General features: G+C 37.4%; 1 protein-coding gene and 1 non-coding gene across 4 annotated transcripts in view; both read left to right on the forward strand.

The window, feature by feature from the left end:
* Positions 1-22,475, forward strand: part of BCAP29 (B cell receptor associated protein 29) — a 40,243-nt gene extending 17,768 nt beyond the window's left edge. For all 3 annotated transcript variants that reach the window (XM_036863000.1, XM_036862998.1, XM_036862999.1), the window contains exons 7-8: positions 16,980-17,080; positions 21,348-22,475. In XM_036863000.1, the coding sequence (XP_036718895.1) occupies positions 16,980-17,080; positions 21,348-21,383 (137 nt within the window). In that variant the 3' untranslated portion in view covers positions 21,384-22,475. The remainder of the gene's footprint in view (positions 1-16,979; positions 17,081-21,347) is intronic.
* LOC118901379 lies at positions 1,751-1,880 on the forward strand. Its single transcript, XR_005021354.1, has one exon. It is a non-coding gene; the product is annotated as a small nucleolar RNA U109 (small nucleolar RNA).
* Positions 22,476-23,332: the final 857 nt, after the last annotated feature.

Genomic DNA, 23,332 nt, shown 5'->3' on the forward strand with positions numbered 1-23,332 from the left:
AGAATAGGTTGTGTGCCATGCTACACCTCTCCTAACCCTGGCCAGCTTAGTTTTTTCTCCCTTTGCCTTTTAAAAATTCCAACTCTGAGATATTTTGAGCTTTAACCTCACAAGTCTGATATATAACTCTAAACTCAGGGTTATTTTGAGTAATATAAAGAAACTCAATATTTCTTCAACAGACAATTCAGATGTTTGGAGAAAATGAACTCTTTGATAATACAGGCATTTTGTTTATGATCTGATAACAAGAGATGCCAAGCTTCTGTGTTTGAAGTGTAGACTGCAAAACTGCTTTCGAAGTGAATCGATGTTGAGGTAAAAGCAGATTTTACCTGTTTGAGTATGTCCTGTTTGGTTCCTGCAAGGTGTGTAGTATTTTATGAACACATTTTATTTTAGATAACATTGTTACTGACCTTGAGAAGATCAAAGTTCCATTTCTAAAGGAGGTATAACCCTGGCTATGTTCTGTTGACCTATACCAATCAAATTCATTAAGACAAGAACTAAGAAATAAATTAGTAGTACAAGATTTGGATGAATTCAGCAGCACAATGCTTTGTACATAGTACCATTCAAATATATTCATAGATTTCTAAAAATTGAGGGTATTAAGGCTGACAGTGCTTAAGAAATGTTTTAGCAAGTTCTTTTATATTTGAAAACTGAGTAGAAAGGCAGTGTGGTTTGTTTCTTAATAGAGGTAGAGTATTTTCCATATGTATGGTCTAACTCTTAGTGTTTCTTTAATCTAAGTGAAATATTTTCTCCAAATATATTAGCAGAAATAAAGCATAAATACAAAATGTCTGTTTAAACTGATTCAGTCCAAATTGGAAAAGTGCTATTCTGAAGGCAGGTATTAAGAACACTCACTCTATCAGTAGTGCCAAAATCTCCATCAGTTTTTAACCACCAGCTTAGATTTTTGACCAGTTAGTAAATTACCTGTGCTTCAGTGCAGTAATATGACCCTAGTGAGCCAAAGGAGAGAGTGCATGTCCCCAGGCACCCAATTTACACTCAGGACTAACTTAGTCAGGTGTAAGGACCTGATGTGTCATTTTTAATGATTTGTTTAATGGTAACTCTGATGTCCCAGTGTGTGGAGTAATTGGGAAAGGGCACTGCCATGAAAAATGAGACCTTAGGCTCTAAAGAATTTACAAAGTTCACAAGCCCTCATAATAAAAATAGACCTTGTATGTAGTGGAAAACCTTCTGATATCCAAGGAGATTGACTTTAAAAGACTCTTCCAGGAGAGCTTCCCAGTATTTATTCTTAATACTTTCCCAGTATTTATTCTTTTTTAAAATTAATTTCTTAAATTTATTTATTTTATTTACTTATTTTTTATTTTTGGCTGCGTTGGGTCATCACTGCTGCGCACAGGCTAGTGCCTAGTTGCGGTTTCTCTAGTTGCGGCGAGCGGGGGCTACTCTTTGTTGCGGTATGCAGGCTTTTCATTGCTGTGGCTTCTTTTTGTTGCAGAGCATGGGCTCTAGGTGCGGGGGCTTCAGTAGTTGCAGCACACGGGCTCAGTGGTTGTGGCTCGCGGGCTCTAGAGCGCAGGCTTAGTAGTTGTGGCACATGGGCTTAGTTGATCCACGACATGTGGGATCTTCCCGGACCAGTGCCCTGCATTGGCAGGCGGATTCTTAACCACCGCGAGGAAATACATACCATTCAGTCATTGCGTGCATCCAGGCGGTGGTAAAAGTAGATACAGTTTTGAAAGTGATTGAGTTGCATGTGGACATGTCGCTTCCTCATTCCTTTAGGAGCAGTAGTATACCCATAACATGCTACATTGAAAGTTATCAGGGCTGCCATTCTAATAGTAGAGGTTGAGTAGTAGTGCATTTCTCCTACACAAAGGGAAAAGAAAAAGAAGAAAATACAAAAAAGTGATTGAGGCAAATTCCTTGACCCTGCCCTTATTCTTTCTTCCTTCCTTCCCTTCCTTTTCTTCCTTCCTTTCTTTTTCTTTCTTTCTATCAGCAATTTTTTAGGAACTATTCATATAACTTATTCATTGTAAGATCATTTAACATGGAGCATAATTAAAACTGTCCTTAAAAAGCATACCTATTGAGGGACTTCCCTGGTGGTCCAGTGGTTAAGACTCTGTGCTTCCAGTGCAGGAGATGCGGGAACTAAGATCCCCCATGTCACACTGTGCAGCCAAAAAATAAAAAATAAGAAGCATACCTATTGAGGATAAAGCAAATTTTTATTTTATTTATTTTTCTTCCAGTTTTATTGAAATATAGTTGACATATGGCACTGTATAATTTTAAGGTGTACAGAGTAATAATTTGATTTACATGCATCCTGAAGCAATTATCACAGTAAGTTTAGTGAACATCCTTCATCTCATACAGATACAAAATTAAAGAATAGAAAATAATTTTTTTTCTTGTGATGAGGACTCTTAGGATTCCCTCTCTTAACAACTTTCACATATGACATACACCATTGTTAATTCTATTTATCACGATGCACATTACATCCCTAGTACTTATCTTATAACTGGAAGTTGGTACCTTTTGACTGCCTTCACCCAATTCCCCCTACCCCCCCACCTCTGGTAACCACAAATCTGGTCTCTTTTTTATGAGTGTGTTTTTTTTTGAAGTATAATTGACCTACAACACTATGTTAGTTCCTTTTACACAACATAGTGATTTGTTGTTTCTATACATTTCAAACTGATCACCACGATAAGTCTAGTCAAGTCTAGTTACCATGTCACCATACAAAGATATTACATAGTTACTGACTGTATTCCCCACACTGTACATTTCATACCTGTGACTCATTTATTTTGCAACTGGAAATCTGTACTTCTTAATCTCCTCACCTATTTCTTTCTTCCTCTTACCTCCCCTCCCTTCTGGCAAACACCCGTTTGTTCTCTCTCTATATAAAACTCTGTTTATGTTTTTTTATGTTTGTTAATTTTTTTTTAATTCCACGTATAAGTGAAATAATACAGTATTGCTCTTTCTCTGTCTGAGTTACCTCACTTAGCATAACATTGATCCCTTCTAGGTCCATCCATGTTGTCACAAATGGCAAGATTCCATTCTTTTTTATGGCTGATTAATATTCCATTGTGCGTGTGTCTGCATGTGTGTGCGTGCTTGTGTTTGTGTGTGTGTGTGTGTATTACATCTTTTTTATCCATTTATCTTTTGATGGGCAGTTAGGTTGCTTCCATATCTTGGCTACTGTAAATAATGCTTCAGTGAACATAGGGCTGCATGTATCTTATGTTTTCTAATTAGTGTTTTAGTTTTCTTTGGATAAATACCCAGGAGTGGTATTGCTGGAGATAAAGCAAATTTTAAATGCTATCTAAACAAAGTATATACAAACAGAACAGAAACTGATTGTAAAGGCCCATTCTGTGTCCCTAAGTATTGGCAGCATATAACAGGGACCTTAGATTTGGACCAGGAAATGGAATCTTCTAATCCTATTTAAACTTCTCCTTTACCAAATAGAAGGTTTATTTTATTCCACTCTCAACTAGTTTATTCAACTCTGTTCCTGGATAAATGCTTCTCTGTCACTGTGGTTTACCTTGAAAAGAACTAGCATTCTAGCATTTCCTTTTACAGACCAACTTCACTACCCTTAAAGATGTTCAAGTTTTTTTAAAAAATCATCACCCTCTAATGCCAGTAATAAACAAGTCATACTAACATAGGGACCAGGGAGTGAAAATAGTTGAAGTACTTTACAAGAGAAATTGAAGATCAAGATAAGAGAGAAAATTACAAGGGAATTACTATTCTGTATATCAGTAACCCTAAATTCCTTCTTCTTGAGTTCCTTACAAAGGAACTATTTGAGCCATCTATCTATCTAAAAATAAATTCTCAAAGTCCAAACTAAGCATATCTTACAGTTGCAAATTCTTGTGAGTGTAAATTCAACTATCTTTAACTTGCAGTTATATCAAAGCCACCATCTTACTTTAAATTTTGCAATGCTTTAAAAAATTTGGTAGTTTTAGTCATGTTTTTTTGTCTTATGACCTTTTAATGAGTTTCTATGCTTTGAATAATAAAAAACATGTATTTTCTCCTCTGTTTACTTATCTGGAAGTTTCTGCTTCTTTAACATCTCCTTCCCTTCCTTTGTTAGCTGAAAAATAAAAGTCCGTATTTTAAAAGAATAGCATAGTTTATTTGAAGGATGTGGCAATAGACTAAGTACCTCAGTTATTTAAAGCAAATAAAATATATGACCCACCATTTTAGTCAGGTTTTAGCTCTTAGGTTGTTTTTTTATTTTTCAATGAAAGATATATTGCCATTTATTAGTTTATATTATCTCCACCAAACCAGAAGAAGGAGGCTTTCTTGCTGTGGACTGCTTTCCTGGCACTAATATGTCATGGTGATATTTTCTCCTGCTGTTCCCTGTTACATTCCCATTTAGTTGTGATGTTTTCCTTTTTGTGAGCTTCCTATCTGTTTGCAGGCCCTATATAAAATAAACTATTTAAGTGTCATCCAGTGACCAGGAGGAATAGCTATAGGGAAGATAGTAACTGAAGACAGAAATTCAAGGATACCTTTCATAGCATTGACAATACCAGCAAGCATGACTGATGCTACCTGAGGAAAAGTTTTTATTAGCTCTACAGAGGGGCATTAAAGCAAGAGAAAACAGTCTCTTCCCTGAAGAGCTTTATAACCCAGATGGATGGATCCAACATATATACATAAAGTGACTACAATTTATTTCTTCCCCTGTGTGATACATGAGTTAGTTTACTAAAAAAACATGGAGTGGAGAGTGCTAAATGCATACTGAATAACAGAATGTTCCAGGTGATAAGAATATAATCAAGCATAGTTCTCCAAGTATGTTGATGGACATATAGATTGGATCAGCTTGTATCAGGTTTGTGTTTACTGCCAAGTGCAGTACAGAAATTAAGCTGGACAACTTTGCTCTAAAAACACTTTTGAAATGGATGGAAAATAATCAGCTAGGAAAATGAGCTGGAAAATTAAAGAAGGAAAAACCTTTTCTTCGTAAAACTAAATCTCATTGCAGCATCCACTGTCTGTATAGCCTTTGTTCTTTCTATAAGCAAAATTGGAAGGGATAAAATGGGGAACTTCTTAGGAGGTTTCTTAAAATTTCCAGTATAATTTGGATCCTCCTCTCCTCTCATGCTCTGATACTTCAATTTATAGTTCTTTTCAGTAAATTTATAATCTAAGAGAAAAGTGGTAAGACTTAGAAGTGTGTTTTAGAAGGATCAGAAAACTATGGCCCATGAGCCGAATCTAAACTGCTGCCTTGATTTTAGAAATTAAATTTTATTAGAACAAAGCCATGCTCATTTGTTTACATATTTTCTGTGGCTGTGGAGTTAAGTAAACTGGACAGAGTCTGCATGGCATAGAAAGCTGAAAATAAGGGAGTTCCCTGGCAGTCCAGTGGTTAAAACTCTGAGCTTTCACTGCGGAGGGCCTAGGTTCAATCCCTGGTTGGAGAACTAAGATCCCACAAGCCGAGTGGTGCAGCCAGAGAATAAAAAGAAAGCTAAAGTATTTACAGTCTGGCCCTTTACAGGAGTAGTTTACTGACCCCTATTAAGGATTGTCAAATAAGGAAGAACACCTTTTTCAGTATAAATAATGGTGTTGAAGAGATTGGTTTCTGCTGTTAATATTGTTATAAAATTTGCTGTGCACTTAAATGCTGGTTGAATGAACGTTGATCAGATAATTTAAGAAATTATATATGCTTATATATAGTAAAACTAGTTCTTTGTTTACAGTCAAAGTAAACTGACTCCTTCAATTCTCGTGTATGATGGTTTGTAAATTCTTCTAGATTCCACGTGTTGCTTCTGCTTACACACGAACTTGCTGTATAAAGCATATCCTTTTCAAAGCAGTTTGTATAAAGCTATACCTACACAGTACTTTGCCTAAAACGTACACCCTGATTTTTAAGTGCAAAGCCAGCATATTAATATAATTTGTAATTATTCTTTGCTAAGTCACAGAGCCAAAATTCTTTTCTTAAATACATTACTTAGCAACCCAGCTAAGATTAATGAAGGAAGTCTTCATGCATTCATTGGTGTTTCATTCGCTAATAGTGTAACAGTGGGGCTGATTTTATTTATTAAATTATAAAGCCTGCTCATCAGTTCCTTGGCCCCAAGTCCCAGTAATACTTATAAGTATTAGCATGCCTTACATCCCTGTCTTTTCTAAAACCCAAAAGCACTTCACCCATAGACCTTATTCATGTTCATAGTCCCCCAGAGGGTAGGGGCAGGCACCAATATACCTAGCGAGAGGTAGAGAAATTAAGACACACACAAAAAATCATTCATTTCCCCTTTGCTCATGTGACAAATAGAGCTATAATTGGTTTCATGCATTAATGTTTACTCTTTAGTATAATTATTTGGACAGCTTTCTTTCCATTCCTTCTAAAGCATGGCCCTGCCATTAGTTTGGCTTCTTCACTTTGCCACTAGAGTGGCAACACCACAGATCTGATTATGCTTCTTCACTTCTTAAAACTCTGTTGGTTCCTGTTACCTTTATAGCTCTTCAGGATGGCACACGTGGTCTTCTGCGATCTGCCCCCCAACGTCATCTCTAGTTTTGCCTGCCCCACCCTTGTCCAGTCTAAATTTTACACCCCTACTCTATTAAATATGGGAGCTTGTAGTTCTCCTAACAGTGGTGTTTCATCACCTTTCCCCTTTGCCCAGGACTGCAGGTCTGTCTGCCTCTCCTGCCCTCTTCCTTCACACTCTGCCAGCTTGTGCTCATCCTTCAGCTCCAGCATCGTCGCCTCTAAGGAGCCTCCCTGAAACTCTCTCCCTTCAAGCTGGGTTGAGTGGCTTCCATCTGGACCTCCATAGTTCTGCATGGATACTAACTTAATAGTGTACTCTGTAGAAATTACTTTTCATTTGTTTATCTTTCTTACTAGATTGTAAGTGCTGTGAAGGCAAGGGCCACATCTAAGTCAACTCTTTGTCCCCAGGACATACTTAGTGTTCTAGGCCTGTTATCTAATAGATATGAATAAATCTCACCCCCAAACACTGGTTCATCATAATTAGGCTCTTGCAAACTACTTACCTCCTTCTTCTTCCTCCCCTCTTCCTCACCCCTCCCTCCTTCTTCCTCTACTTCCCTCCTCTCTCAAGGACCGAGCTCTGGTGATAGTCAGGTATCCATCACTTGGTACCTGCACCCAAGCATCTCAGCATTGCTGAAGGAACTAACTTCTTATTTTAAATAAATGGTCACTGCATTCAGATGGTCCCTCAACACTGTGACAGTCCTATTAAACTTCTCTAAAATCTTCACTTTTTCACTCTCCAGAACTACTTTAAATCTTCTCATCTCACTTCTAAATTCTAAATCCACCCTACTTCATTGGGCACAAAGAATTAATCAAAAAAGTCATCTTCTCACCACCAAAACTACTGTCCTCCCTCAGCTGGGCTCAAACTCTACCTGTCCTTGGGTTACTGTGGATTAAGTTTCAATCCCTCTTCTACTGCTTTGGCTCCCAACCCCACTATCCTTCTCAAGGACTCTGTTGCTGCAATTACTTCCTCACTTCCTATCACCCTACAGACATCCTCTGGCATCTCCTATCCCAAAAAATAAAAACAAAAACTTCCTTTTGTCTCATATTCCTTCACTTACTGCCCCATTTCTCTGCTCTACTTCATAGCAATTTATTTTTTTTCCTTTTAACTTTTTATTCAGACATAATAAATTCAAATCACACAATTCAAATCACAGGAGAGATGCAAAAATAATACCCAAAAAAATGCCCTGTACCCAAATGATAACACCTTACACTTCCTTATCCTTTTCTTTCTCTTCATATTTTCCTCTCACTTATTATTTTTATATTTTCCAAATGGTGATTTTCTAATTCTCTTATTCCTTCTCCATTTATTAGATGACATTCTATTGTTAAAGGAGGAGCTTTCCATTTTTCCCCCAGTTACTTATTGATTTGCTTGTGTAATATATTCATTGTGTTATAATTCATTGTGAGCATTATAGTTTATTGTTCAGATTGTCTCAGATTTGGCCAGTGGAAGTCTTTTCAAGCTGGGTTCCATATCATTTTGTCATGCCACCATTCTGTAAGCACATACATTCTGGTATAACAAGATAGTCCAAACTTATCTTGTACTTTTCCTCCTCTAGCCCTTGAATCAACCATTTCTCCAGTGAGCCTTTAGGTAGAGAATGGTATTTAGAAAATAATATCTATAGCCTAGGTGTGCTCATTGCTACTGGGGTGTCATTACTTCTAGGTGCCCTTAGCAGACAGAACTGATAGTAGCTTAAATTTCACCACTTTAGAGAAACTTTTCCTGAGTACTCCATCTCATGTGGCTGCATGGTCATTCTTTATCACATCACCCTATTCTAACTTTCTTCATGACACTTGGCACTCACTGTTAGTTGGTTGGTTGCTTGCTTTATTGTGCGTCTTCCTCTGACTAGAAAGTGAGTATTATGAGAGCTAAGACCCTACCTATCTTTTCATCCTCAGCACTTAGTAGAATGCCTGATGCCTAGTAGTCATTCCATACATTGTTGAATGGATAGATGAGTGGATGACTCCCTTGTCTTAGGGCAGTTTCACCTGTGTAACAGCATCATCTTCTCTAGTCATGAACAGTAGGAATCTTTGGAGGGGCTCTTATGTTTCATGGACTCTCAGCAGTTAGAGACTGGGAAAAACGTTTCCTTCTTCATATCCTTGATGAAAACAGTAAAGATTTCTCATCGCTGTTAAGGAGCTTAATTCTCACAACCCTTCTGTATTTGTTGTACATATTGACCCTAATGTAGATTTCATAAAAACTGTTTTTATGAACACTAACTTTAAATATTTTTAAGATATTTGTAATCATATTGCCCCTCAACCCTCCTCTTAAGTAACTTAAACCTCTTACACATAAGATTTATTCATGAAGGTTAAGTGACCTACACTTTGATATTCTTGAAATGTATTAAGTTCATGCTTCTTTTTTTTTTTTTTTTTTTTTTAGTCTATGGCAATATCTAGATCACTTTTGTGATCTGGCTTACCTCATTTTTTTTTTTGAATTTAATTTTATTTATTTTTTTATACAGCAGGTCCTTATTAGTCATCAATTTTATACACATCAGTGTATACATGTCAATCCCAATCGCCCAATTCATCACACCATCACCCCCCCCCCCCCGCGGCTTTCCCCCCTTGGTGTCCATACGTTTGTTCTCTACATCTGTGTCTCAATTTCTGCCCTGCAAACCGGTTCATCTGTACCATTTTTCTAGGTTCCACATATATGCGTTAATATACGATATTTGTTTTTCTCTTTCTGACTTACTTCACACTGTATGACAGTCTCTAGATCCATCCACGTCTCTACAAATGACCCAATTTCGTTCCTTTTTATGGCTGAGTAATATTCCATTGTGTATATGTACCACATCTTCTTTATCCATTCATCTGTCGATGGGCATTTAGGTTGCTTCCGTGACCTGGCTATCATAAATAGTGAGGTTCATGCTTCTTTACTAGAATATCTGCTTTTCTTTTATCTACTTCCTCACTCCCTACTCACTGACTTTTTTTAATATTACCACTTTGGTGGGGTTTTAACTACATAATATAATAATTTTAAAACATCAGAAGATTTTACACAAAAGAAAGATTTAATTAAGTTTCTGTTTATTTAAAACAACGGAACTTAAGGGGTCATATTTGATAGTTTCTTACTAAGATAGTACTTATAGCCTAATGAATTTTATTATATCTTGTCCTATATACATGTGTTTTGTGTGGGTTTTTTTCCCACTGTACTTTTTTAAAATAAACTTTATGTTAGGACAGTTTATATTTATAGAAAAGTAGGCAATATAGTACAGAGAATTATCATATACCCCACACTCAGTGTCTCCTATTATTCATGTCTTACATTAATATGGTTCATTTATACAATTAATGAACCAATATGGATATATTATTATTGACAAAGTCCACAGTTTATTCAGATTTCCTTAGTTTTCACCTCACATCTTTTTTCTGTTCTAGGATCTCATTCAGGATACCACATTACATTTAGCTTTATGTCTCCTTAGCATCCTGTAGGCTATAATAATTTCTCAGACTTTCCTTATTTTTGAAGAGCTTGACAGTTTTGAGAAGTATTGGTTATTTTACAGAATGTTTCTCTATCAGAAGCTGTCTGATATTTTTCATGGTCAGACTGGGGTTATGGGACTGGAGAGGAAAGTCACAGAGGGTAAAGTGCCATTTTCATCACATTATTCCAGAAATACATACCAGCATGACTTATCACTGTTGATGTTGACCTTGATTGCCTGGCGGAGGTTAGTGTTTGTCAGGTTTCTCTATGCAAAGTTACTTTTTTCCCCCTCTTCCCATAGTGTAGTCTTTGGAAGGAAGTCACTATTTGTAGCCCAAGCTTAAGAAGTGGGGGTTATGCCCTACCTCCTTGAGGTGAGAGTATCTACATAAATTTTTGGAACTCTTCTGCACAGATATGTCTACTTACCCCTATTTATTTATTTATTTATTCGTGGGTATTCATTTTATACTGTCGATTATAATTTAATACTCTTTTAATCTATACTTGTGCTTCTCTTCATAATCAAATGAATCTTTTGCCTTTTCCTAAAGATTCATCTTGGGAGGGATAAAGCATGACTGTTGCTTCAGTTTTTTGAGGCCTTCTGGGAATAAACAAGGCTGTAAAAAAAAAAAGAAAAAACTACTCTTTATTTATTTTGTTGCTCAAGTCATTTTTTTAGCATTAGCCATTGGGAGCGCCTTCAGTTGGGTCCTGTGTCTCTTTGACGTGTCCCCATCATTGTGGTTTTTTTTTTTTTTTTTGCTTTATCATTTTTTGAGTACACCCTTCTGATCTACGTGGTGCTCCAGGCTTATCTTGTATATATCCTGCCTCATAGAATCAGTGTTTTCTTTTTTTTTTTTAAACTAAACTGGATTCTGTAATAATATTTGTTGGCTTTTTGTTTTTAATTCTGAATTAGCATGAGATATTTGTAACGTGATTATATTTTTATCAAATATCAAGAAAGGGTCTGTTTGCTTTGTGACCTTCCAGTTAGCCTGAATTTTTTTTCCATTAAAGATATAGTTGGTTTAGTTGCAACCAAGATTCCTATCAAGTGACTAAAGTGGTACCTCATTGTTTACCTGACATTTATCATATTTTCAAAAAATGAACTGGTTCCACACAAGTGAATTTTTCAGATGCTTAAAGCTTAGACTTTTCATTTGTCTGTCCTTTCCTTCCTTCAGGGAACATATTTTAGGCACCTACCATGTGCTAGGCACAGTGCTGGGTACCCAGAACAGAGAGACAAGACACAGCTTTGTTTCTTGAGTAGTCCACAGTCCGGTAGGGACGTTGTTATACCTCAGCATGATAAGTGCTATAAAATTAAGCTCAAGATGAAGTAGAAGCCAACAGAAAAGATCAAGGATAATTTCTTGACATTTCAAAGGATAAACATTAATTAGCCAGATGAAATGGGAGAGAATGAGTCAGGCAGGGAGGTTAAAGGCGATGGGCAAGGATGTTTTAACAAAATGAGTAGCATGTAACTGAAAGAGTATGCCTTTTTGAAGTACTGCAAGGTGCTCACTGTGGCTGGAGCATAAAATAAGATGGAGGTAGTGGTGAGAGTTGAAAAGTAAGCCTAGGATCCATCATAAAGGGCCTCATGTGCCATGTTTATATGTTAACATTTTGGTGGGGGGAGCACTGCTGGAGGGTTTTTAGGCAGAAGAGCAAGCAATCACTTTGACATTACTGTGGACAATGAATTAGAGTAGCCAAGAAACAAGGTGAGGAATCCATTTCAGTAATCTAAACTAGAGATGAGGACAGTGATAACAGAGATGGAGTGAAGTGGATGGATTGGAGAGATACAAAGGAAGTAGAATCAATACACCTTATCAACGTACGGATGTGAGGTTAAAAAAGAGTGGGTGATAATTGAAGTGATAAATAAAACAGACCTTACCTGCATGTACCTGACAATATAGGCCTGTATAAAAATAACCATAATATAATTAAAACCACATTTTATGTCCCTTACTGAACAGAAGTTTGTGTGTCTACTTTCCAAGTATTTTGGAAGCATTACTGTAGCTTAACGGTCCAGTGATGGTCCCTGTAAAGGAACAGTACATGTGAGGATTAAGTACTGAAGAGCTCTGGTATGTCACACTCTCGAGTTCTCAAAAATAGAACCAAATGAACTGAAAAGAAATCAACACTAGATGTAGGGAAATTTTTCAAATTAAAATTTGAAAAATTTCTTTCTCTGGCACAATCCTTATAGCTAGTGTACAGCAGCCAGCTTGAGCTGCCATGCCAATATGTCTAAAAATTTTCTCTTACATTTCCTGGCAGAGCTTAGCTGATATTGTCTGTTGTCCTGGGTAGAAAACATAGTGATACAGTACATTTACACAGTGCATCGGTCTCACCAACTCCTCTTACTGTGCAAATAGCTCCATAAATGTAAGTTTGGCACTTGGAAAACCACAAATATGTTTGGCCTGCTTACATGGCATTTTACACAAACATTTTGGCTTACTACATGTCACTGTAACATTAATTGGGGTTATTCTTTATATTAATAAATGATTTTTGCCTCAAAAAGTTCCCAGTGAACATAAATGAATCTGGCCAGTATTCTCATGAAATATCTCAACATTTCCATAATGCTACTGGCAAATGATAGCAGCTCATTTTTGCAGATGAGAAAATTGAAATAGTGACTTAGATGTATCACCTCAAGCCTCCTTGTCTGATGTCTCCCATATACATGCTGTTTCCAAAATAACATGATTCAAAATAAAACAGGCATATTCAAATGTCAGATAACAAGTTTATATAATCCCTTAGTCATGAAGGCAGTTCCAGAAGGAGGTAGAAGACAACCAAAACAGAATATTGTAATTTTTATAAAATGAGAGGTAGAGAAAGGACTAGGAAACAGTCCAAAAGGCTTCCAGACAGTAACATCCTCTCCTAATTAGAGTGAAATCAGTAAAATAGTAATCATTAGGTTTACTAATATCCACTGAAATACAAAATAAAATAAGAAACACAGTTCATGCCTTAGCTTGGTAAGTGCGAGAAAAACAGGATTTCCTGCAGTTGTTTTGTTATAAGCTTCGTACCAGTCATGATGAGAAGAAACTTCTGGATAGACTGTACAAGTGGTTTTCTAGCTTCTTCTACAGATTTGTAGTTCCACTTGACTCATTCTTTCTCCTAACAAATCATGAGAAAAATAGTATCTTTTAATAAGGAACTAATAAGTTGATATCTAAGATTTGTTGAATTTCCTAATTAATTTATTCATTTCAAAGATTTAAGTATAATCGTTTTAACATTAAGATGAACTGTTCAATACAACCTCCTGACCAACATTTTAAAACCACTGTACAGACTATTCAGACATTATTAAGTTGTAGATCTTCGCTTTTTCTTTCTTTCTTCTTTTCTTTCTTTTCTTTCTTTCTCTTCTTTCTTTCTTTCTTTCTTTCTTTCTTCTTTCTTTCTTTCTTTCTTTCTTTATGGCTGCATTGGGTCTTTGTTGTTGCATGCGGGCTTTCTCTAGTTGCGGCGAGCGGGGCTACTCTTCATTGCAGTGCGTGGGCTTCTCATTGCAGTGGCTTCTCTTGTTGCAGAGCACCGGCTCTAAGCATGGCCAGGCTTCAGTAGTGTGGCACGCGGCTCCATTATGTGTGGCTCATGGGCTCTAGAGCACAGGCTCAGTAGTTGTGGCGCACGGGCTTAGTTTGCTCCGTGGCATGTGGGATCTTCCCGACCAGGGAATGGAAACTGTGTGTGTCCCCTCCACTGCAGAGGTGGATTCTTAACCACTGTGCCCCAGGGAAGTCCCTGCTTTTTATATACCAAAGAAAGTCCAGGCTCGTAAACATTTTTAGTAAGGAAGGAACTGAAGATAACACCATGTTTTGTATTTTCAAGTATCATCTAGGGGGCTTCCCTGGTGGCACAGTGGTTAAGAATCTGCCTGCCAATGCAAGGGACATGGGTTCGAGCCCTGGTCCAGGAAGATCCCACATGCTGCAGAGCAACTAAGCCCGTGCGCCACAACTATTGAGCCTGAGCTCTAGAGCCCACGAGCCACAACTACGGAGCCCGTGTGCCACAACTACTGAAGCCTGTGCGCCTAGAGCCCGTGCTCCGCAACAAGAGAAGCCACCGCAATGAGAAGCCCCGCAACACCCGCAAACGAAAAGAGCCCCTGCTCGCCGCAACTAGAGAAAGGCCACACACAGCAATGAAGACCCAACGCAGCCAAAAATAAATTTATTAATTAAAAAAAAAAAAGTATCATCTAGGAAAGGCCTTATGCACAGATTGAAAACTAATATATAAATCTTTATATTGTGAGTGTGGTCCCTGTGAAATCTAACCAACTACCAAAAATCTCTCTTCCACATCTAACCCATGCTTTTCTTTACTAAGTGACACATAAAATTGTCAAATTCAACTTTTAATACCTAGTTTAGATTTATGGATCTATAGAAGTAATGTGGAGGAAGTTATAAAGCTGCGCTGTCTATTACGGCTAGCCATTAGCTACATATGGCTATTTAAGTCAAAATTTAAGGGACTTCCCTGGTGGTGCAGTTGTTACGAATCCACCTGCCAGTGCAGGGGAGACGGGTTCCATCCCTGGTCTGGGAAGATTCCACATGCCATGGAGCAACTAAGCCCATGTGCCACAACTACTGAAGCCCGCGCACCTAGTGCCCGTGCTCTGCAACAAGAGAAGCCACCTCAATGAGAAGCCCGCGCACCGCAGCGAAGAGTAGCCCCCACACGCTGCAACTAGAGAAAGACCGTGCACAGCAATGAAGACCCAGCACCGCCAAAATAAATTAATTAAAAATAAATAAATAAATCAAAATTTTAATTTAATTTAAAACTCAGTTCTTCAGTTGCACTAGCCACATTTAAAGTGTTCAGTAGCCACATGAAGCTAGTGGCTACCATATTGGACAGCACAGTTTTAGAACATTTATTGGACAATGCAGATGTAGAACAATGCAGATGTAGAACAATGCAGAGAGTTTAATTTGACAAAATAGTCTAGAAAGTATTGATACAAAAGGCACTTCAGTTGATAGTGACTTACATACTTATATATAACATATGATGGCTTCTCAGGAGGGAAGGCAATCAAACTGTTTATAAAACAGAAACCTGTAATTTCATTTTGCCAAAAAAGTGACTTAAGTTTTATAAATCCCACTTTCTTTCCTAAAAATCCCTACCTAAAAAAATTTACAAATGCAGAACTTGTGAAGGCTACATGTGCAAAGTGTATGTAGAGCTAGGTTCAGGATTCCAGAATTTCTCCAGTGCATCTTACACTACTCTTCCCTTCTACACATTGCTCATTAGCTTCTACACAATATGTTGACTTAATGTTTATCATATATGTATTTTTTAACTTCTACCTAATTTGCTGACTTAGATTTTGCTCTTTGGTAGACAAAGACTAGTAATGTACCATATTTGGTGTATCATCTTGAGGTTAAAGTCTTTAAGTGCCACTTAATACACCCCATATGTTTCAACTTTGTATAGAAAGTGATTGTCTTTATTCTTAAGGAAATATTGTCACCCATCCCTTAGTAAAAATGATAAAATATTTTTTTCCACCCTCAGTTTTTTTCAAAGCAGACCCTTCTGATAAACTCTGTTCTATAATGCCTGAGTCCAGGTTGAGCCTGGGAGGTGTTAGGATAAGCCTGGAACATCTTGTGCCAGAAACTGTTGGGGGCATAGTCGAAGGACATAGATGCCAGCCTGAAGTTCCCACTGGCCAAATCTGGGGGAAATTAAGTATAGTAATGAATTATAGGTCATTGAAAAAATAGGAACCTATTAGTTCATACTGATGATGGATGGATGGATGGAGAAGAAAGGAAGGCTCCTTTTTATAGTACAATGCTGACTGATAAATTTGGATGGAATGATGAAGTTGGAAAATCACCATTCTGCAACCATCACAACAAAAATTGGTTTAGGCAAGAATGATCAGTAGATGCTAAATATAGGGGGTAAGTTTTGACAAGGAACAGGATGTTTACATAGTCTTAATTGTCTTCTCACTGCTTCTTAGTTACAAGGAGGAAAGTAACTATAATATGGAAAAACCAGTGAGAGGCAGTTGGGCCTCTGGATGTGATACCTTGAGAAACATTCAGAATCATTTATGTCATATTTGTATGTAAGTGGGAGGCATAACCTGAATTTAATCATGAGAAGACATCAGACAAAATCAATTGGAAATCATTGTATTAAAAAAAAAATGTCCTGCATTCTTAAAAATGTGAATGTCTTGAAAGATAGGGGAGAAGAAGGCAGGGGGAAGGCTGAGGAACTATTCCAGATTAATGGAAACTAAAGAGACATGACAACTTACTGTTAATCTTTGATATAGGACTGGATCTCTGGACTAGAACTGAAAAAATGATAAAAAGGACATAATTGGGACAGGTGCCAAGACTGGAATATGGATGGTAGATTAGATAAAGAGTATTGTATTGATGTTAAATTTCCTGAGTTTGCTAACTATATGATGAATATCTTTGTTCTTAGGAAGTACACAATGACGTACTTAAGGATAGAGGAGCATGATGTCTGTAACTTAGTCTCAAATGGTTCAAGAAAATGATTGTGCATGTGTGGAGATAGAGAATACAATTACAAATGTACCATATTGTCAACAGTTGGTGAATTTGAGTAAAGGCTACAAAGAAGTTCTCCAAGTGTTGCAAGTTTTCCATAAATTTGAAATTATTTTAAAATAAAAATTTTACAATTCTATTCGATGTTCTCTAGCCCTTTCTAAGGCACAAAATGACATGACCATGATGAAGATGCAATCAGAGAGACTTTCAAAAGAATATGACCGGCTCCTGAAAGAACACTCAGAACTTCAGGTGGGTGACATCCATTTTACGAGCCTCAGCTTTTTGAAATAGTAATTAATTACCTAAGTCAATTATTTGGGTTCTTTGCCCTTCGCAAGCTAAGAGGATGTATTGATAGTTAATCCTGACTTTGCAGAGTGATTAAATAAGCCAATTTTTACTTGAAGGTTGGGATATTGCATGAAAATAATCATAACATAGAGAATTACTGACATGCTAACTTACAGCATTCTAGCTGGAGTAAAGTTTTAAGCAAAAGAATTGAGCCATAAAAACAGCAGCATTGGAAACCAGACTGGTTCTGGAAAAATTTAGTTTTGCCATTTAGAATGTTTGCCATATGCATGCCAAAATAAAGCCAAAAATTGAAGACCCACATTACACTACTCCTTCTGTCCCACTGTTTGAAATATCTTAGGACAAAGCCTGAGGCATTCAAATTATATGTTTTACCTCCAGAGTTAAGTTGAAAGATGGAAATGGAGAAAACGTTTTTATCGTTGAAGTCACAGAGTCAGGGGCCATGGTTTTCTTTCTGTTCCCCTTCAGTCCAGCAAGAGTCAGTTCCCTACCTTCACCCATGTTGGGTTTGTCTTCCCTTCCTTCTTGGGCTGCCAGCCCCTAACCTGATTTGATTTCCCAGCCCGCTTTGACCACATGTGGGGAGAATTCGGGGAAGAGACCATTTCAGAGGCAACCCTGGCCCTCTCAATTCCTCCCAAGATGGAGGGTCTCTGCTCTTCTGCTTTCAGATTGGGCTTATCCTTAGAAATTGGCAGCATTTGTGGCCTTCAATGAGGGCTTTTTAGCAATTACAGCTCTACAGTTATTTCACTGTATTAGAAGCCTTAGTCCCAGGACTCATTTCCCTGCATGTCAGTGGTCATTGTATCTTCAGGGTCCAGCACTGTGCCTGGCACAAGACAAGCAAGCACGATATTCATAGGCTTGGAGTCAGACAGGCATGGAATAACTGTAACTTTCTTACTAGCTTTGTGATCCCAAGTAGGTCATGTCACCCCTCTGGGGCTCACTTTTCTTCATCTGTAAAATCAGAACAGTAATAACACCTGGCTCACTAGCTTGTTGGGAGGATTAAATAGAATGTGTAGGGTGCTTAATGTTGTGCCTGGCTGATAGTAAACACCCAAGGAATGATAGCTGTTATCATAATTATCACTATTACCAGTATTAATTCCTCTGTAGAAATTTTACTGAAAGAATGACTTATTCTCATCCAGCCACTTTGGCCTTGATTAGAGCCAGTCAAGAGATAATCTGATGCACATTTGTAATCTGGTATTCCCAGCTGAGTTGCATGTCTGATTTAACTGACCTACTTTGACAGTAGGGCGACCAGAGAAGGATAGATATCCTGTGTGCTCCAGACCCAGGACACCAAGAGCTCAGTTCTCATGCTCTGGAGTAGGTAGTTAGATTTTCAGCAGGACCACCCTTTCTCCATCTCTACAACAGAGGTCCCGAAATTGCTGACTTCACCATGGCATGATGAGAATTATTCCATCGCATCCTTAAAGATCCACCATGGAAAGTGGAGAAACATTTTAGAAGCCTCTCGCCTAGAAATAGAACTATTTTTCCCTCCCATTTGTGAGATGAGGGTGTAGTCAACAAGGATGAGCATCTACACCGGTGGTCTCTGCCCCAGGTATCAGAAACGTTTAGATCCCTGGATGGAGAAAGAAGCAGAGAATGTCCCATTGTGGTAACAGCCAATGATTCTGTTAATCCCTCAAGAATGTATGTGATAGTAAGATACCCTCAACCCTTTTTCTTTCCCCAAAAAAAGCTTCAGTTTGCAGCTTATGCATTCCTGATAAAAGGTGTTCAGAAGTTTTTATGAGTAATCCCTTCCCAAGAAAGTAGTTTTTATACCTGTGTCTTTGAAAAAATGTCCTCATCCCAGATATGCCAGGTGCCAGGCTGAGAGTTGGGCCCTGGTGCATTTAAGCCTTGTATCCAGGTTTTTGAAATACTTATGGATGACATTTACTGAGGGTGTGCTCTGGACCAAGCACTTAGCTGATGGCTTCATATATGTTATCTGCGTTCTCGCCTTCATAGCCCATCAAATTATTGATGAAATACATATTTTAATACCCTATTTTGTGAATGAGGGAAACGAGACCCAGAGGTGTTAAATAATGTACCCAAAGTCACTGAACTGAAAAGTGATAGCATTCAAAGTTGGATTTAAAGTCAGGAAATCTTTCTTCAGAACTTCCATCATTAACCACTATGCTCCTTCACCTGTGCTGGTCATTGGACTGTGGGTTCTGGGGTCTGCTCTCTGGATTCTGGGCAGATTCAGCCAAAGGGAGGCACTGGTAGAAGACTGAAGGCAGGAGGAGGGGGAAAGCCAAGAAAGTCTCCTGTTCTCTCCACTTCAGGTGGCATCTGCCACAGCAGCCTCATCTCTTTCCATGGTCCCAGTTCCCACTGGGCGTCTTCCACCTGGTGGGACCTCGTTCCTGGGATCCGTTAACACTGTCTCCTCCATTGCCCTCCAGCCCAAAGAATGGTTTTCTGCCATTGCTAATACCTGAGGTGTCTTACCACCCTGTGTGGTGTGTCTCCTCTCTCACCACCTATAAAACCAATTCCCTGTGATAAGTATCTGTTTGATGAGAAAAACTCTCAGCTCCATGGTTGACCAGTTCTGTAAACCTCGGGTGACTCATTTGACATTCATGCAGCTTGGCTTCTTCAGTACTTAGATGAGGATTATAATATTTCATGAGCATTAAATCAGATCCTGGGCAAGAAAGCACTTTAAATATATTTAAGCAAGAAAAACTCTCTACAACTGTACGGTGCTACGAGTTATTTCTCGATTGAACATTTTTTTTCCCCATCCACCTACTTAACCCTCCATTGTCCAGTAGGAGAACCTGAATAAGATTCTGAGATATAGGTGTCATTAAATGAGAACCATTTTCTTAAAAGTGACTCTTACACTTTGATATTCACCTTATGAACCCAGCTGAGAAGCAAAAGATTGCTGTAGACCATCTACAGGAAAAAGCTGTACCAAATTGTCCTTCATGAATTTTACTTCAATTGTCAGACCAACCTCAATAATTGAATTACATCATAAAGTTCATTGGGAAACTTTTCAATTTTATATACTTGATTAAATAAAATAATCATAAAATAAAGGACTGTTAAAACATTAAGGAAACAGGTAGAAGAGAGGAAAGCTTGTTTCTTTACTGTAAACAAATCCCACTTTACATCTTTTAAATTTGTTTGGATTTCCCCATCTGATCCCCTTCCTGTTATAGGCACTAAATAAATATTAGAAAATAGTCCCTTCGAAATATGTAGTCTTTGCCTTTCCTTGTTTGCCCTGGGTCTCTTCTAGAAAAGAAAACCCAGAATGTACTCAGGATCATTAGCAGCACAAACCCATCAGCACTAGCCATTTTTTAAATTTCATTTTGGAAAATCACCCTTCACTTTAAGGGACTTATCCAGAATAGCAGATCCATTAAAGCTGTGCTTTTTATCTAAAGTGGTAAGATAAATGTAAACACATAAAAGCGGTACCTTGTTACTCATATACCTCCTCTAATGCTGTCTTCTGACTCGATTGCTTAAAGTTGATGTTACTGAAGTTGCTCTGAAAGCAGAAATGCTCAGCCCCAAGGAGAGCTTGATAGCTTCCCGGGTGCAACAATAACCCCGGAACTCCATTGTTTGTGATAGTTTTTCTCAGTGTAGATGTCTGCCTTCTTCGTGCAAATGATCTCTATGGTTAACTTCTATCCCATTTTCCTCCAGTTTTAAATCATGTATTATAGTCGTCTTGAGATCAGCAAAGAGTATAATTTGAGAAGCCAGTTCTATTGGCAAATATCTGAAGAATAAAAAAACAAGGCCACTCCATGTGGGTTTTTTGGTTCTCTTCATTCTTTCTTTGCCAAAAATCTTCATTAAGTTTGCAAGAGGGAAATTTTAGAAATTTTGTTTTCCTTGTATAACCTGTGAAATGAAAGCAAAATAGATTAAAGCAGGGGAAAAGGTGAACTTATCAAGTGTTATTTTTTATCCCTCTAAGCACTTTTTGAAGTAAAACTACTCATTTTGTAGTTTTTTAAAATTTGAGACTTTCTCAATCTATGTTTTAATTTGATTATTCTTGTAATTAATAACTATACACAGAAAAGAGGATGTTTTTTAAAAGTCCTTGTCATATTTATGAATGTGTTTCTCACTCTTGCTATAACTACCTGTCACTTTTTTTTTTTTGCAGGATCGTGCAGGGAAAGGCAATAAGAAAGGCCTGTGAACTTTATGAAAGAAGACTGTGATACACCATGTCAGGAGGATAAATTTCTTATCATGTTAGCCTCTAGAAAACTTAAAATTCAGTTCAGAAAAACATACTGGCTATGACCAGCCAATATTTTTTTTAATGCCACACACATAGGCTATTATCATAATGGCATTATCACAATATTTGATGATGTTTCAGATATATTGTAAAGTCTGTATTCTAGCTCTCAAGTGAAATATAAGCATGTTAAACACCTTATCTAGATACTGATAGTAACACTGGTGTATGGTGGCTGTTCACCAATAAAAGGAGAAATTCATTAGCCACTTACTTCCAAACTTAGATTTTTAAGTTGCATGAAACCATTAAATAGCCTTAAAAGCTTTGATGAATTTCCAATAATAATACTAATCTACTTAATCAGACAATGGTGTATTTGAAAATAGTATTCAATATCAGCAAGTTTGTTCGTAGAGAGATTAACTAAGGATAAATGATTAGAAGTAGCTACTATATTTATAGGGAAGAGTCAGAAAGAGCAAAAAATAAAAACAATGACCTTAAGTTTTATTTTTTTAAGCCTGATGGTACTGCAGCTGACTGTCATAAGACAACTATATTGATAATTATATTTTTGTTACTGTGCTTCTGCACCTGTTGGGGATTATTTTTGTTGACATTTGTGTTAATAACACATAATTCGTAAAGATTCTGCTTTTTTAAAGTTCATCTGGGAATGGAGTTTACATGTATTTGCATAACTGCCACAGCACTGAACTGAAATTATTTTATAACAGCGTGGAATTCTTCACTTGGAAATGTATAATGTATCCAAAAAGCAGTGTTTCCCATTGCTGCGAGAGTTGCTAATTATACAAATATTACCTCAAATATACACACAATGGTGTCACAATTTTGCCAAGATGTTTCTGTATTCTGAAAGCTAAATATTAAATACTGTTTTTCCATTCAAATATTCATTTAGTTTCCTTTAGGAGAGGATGATTGTATATTAATGCGATTTAGGTTGTTCCAGTGTTTAGACTTGAAAAACCATCTTCCATGTCTCATAAAGACCTAAATATAAAAGAAAATGGAAAATAACTACTGGAGTTTTTACTTTTCTGGTATTTGTTTTATCCTTTGTTATTTATTATCATTTTAGCACCAACTTCATGCATATTTAATTTTTTTCACTGTAAAGTGGGTGAAGTGAGCAAGTACGTGAGAATTTTATTTCAGATAAAAGGAGTTACTGCTAGAAAACAGACATGTAGGAGACATTTAGCAGAGTAAGAAATGGGAGTTAGACCATATGGGCTGACAGCACCGTAAATAACAAGGCAAGGGAGTGCTGACAGAGGAGAGAACTGAACAAGTAGCAACTTAGAAATATCGAAGTGCGATCTACCTGGTTAAGGATATAGATACTGTTTGTGATCCTGGCCTGGTGAACAGAAATGAAGTCTAATGACAGAGTAACATACAGAAAGTAGAAAATACACGGCTTTAGAATTGGCAGAACCAAGTCATAATCCTAGCTTCAGCACTAATTTAGCCATGGGATTTTGTACAAATTATTCAAACTTGCTAGATTTACATTTCCTCACCTTCGAAATGGGAATCATAATATTTAGGTCAGGGTTACTATATAAACTAAGATAACACAGTGATTCGCAAAGTTGTGCAGACTGTACAGCACGGGGAAAGTCCAGGTGCTCTTTGAAGAGCATAAGGATTTGAAAGATTCCCAGAAAACACTTTAAAGTATACATTTAAGTATTCTTAGTCCTCAGCCCTTTCAGTTGTCCAGGTTTGCAAACTGAGGCCTCAAAAGTGTATGCAGTTTTCCCAAGTTAACATGGATAGTTAGATCCAGGGCTAGGATTTGAGTCTAGAATTTAGGTGTCCTGGTTCCCCAGATATTACTCTAGTTTTTATACACAAATTAGCTATAATTT

This window comes from Balaenoptera musculus, chromosome 9 (genome assembly GCF_009873245.2).
Source record: "Balaenoptera musculus isolate JJ_BM4_2016_0621 chromosome 9, mBalMus1.pri.v3, whole genome shotgun sequence".
Taxonomy (NCBI): Eukaryota; Metazoa; Chordata; class Mammalia; order Artiodactyla; family Balaenopteridae; genus Balaenoptera; species Balaenoptera musculus.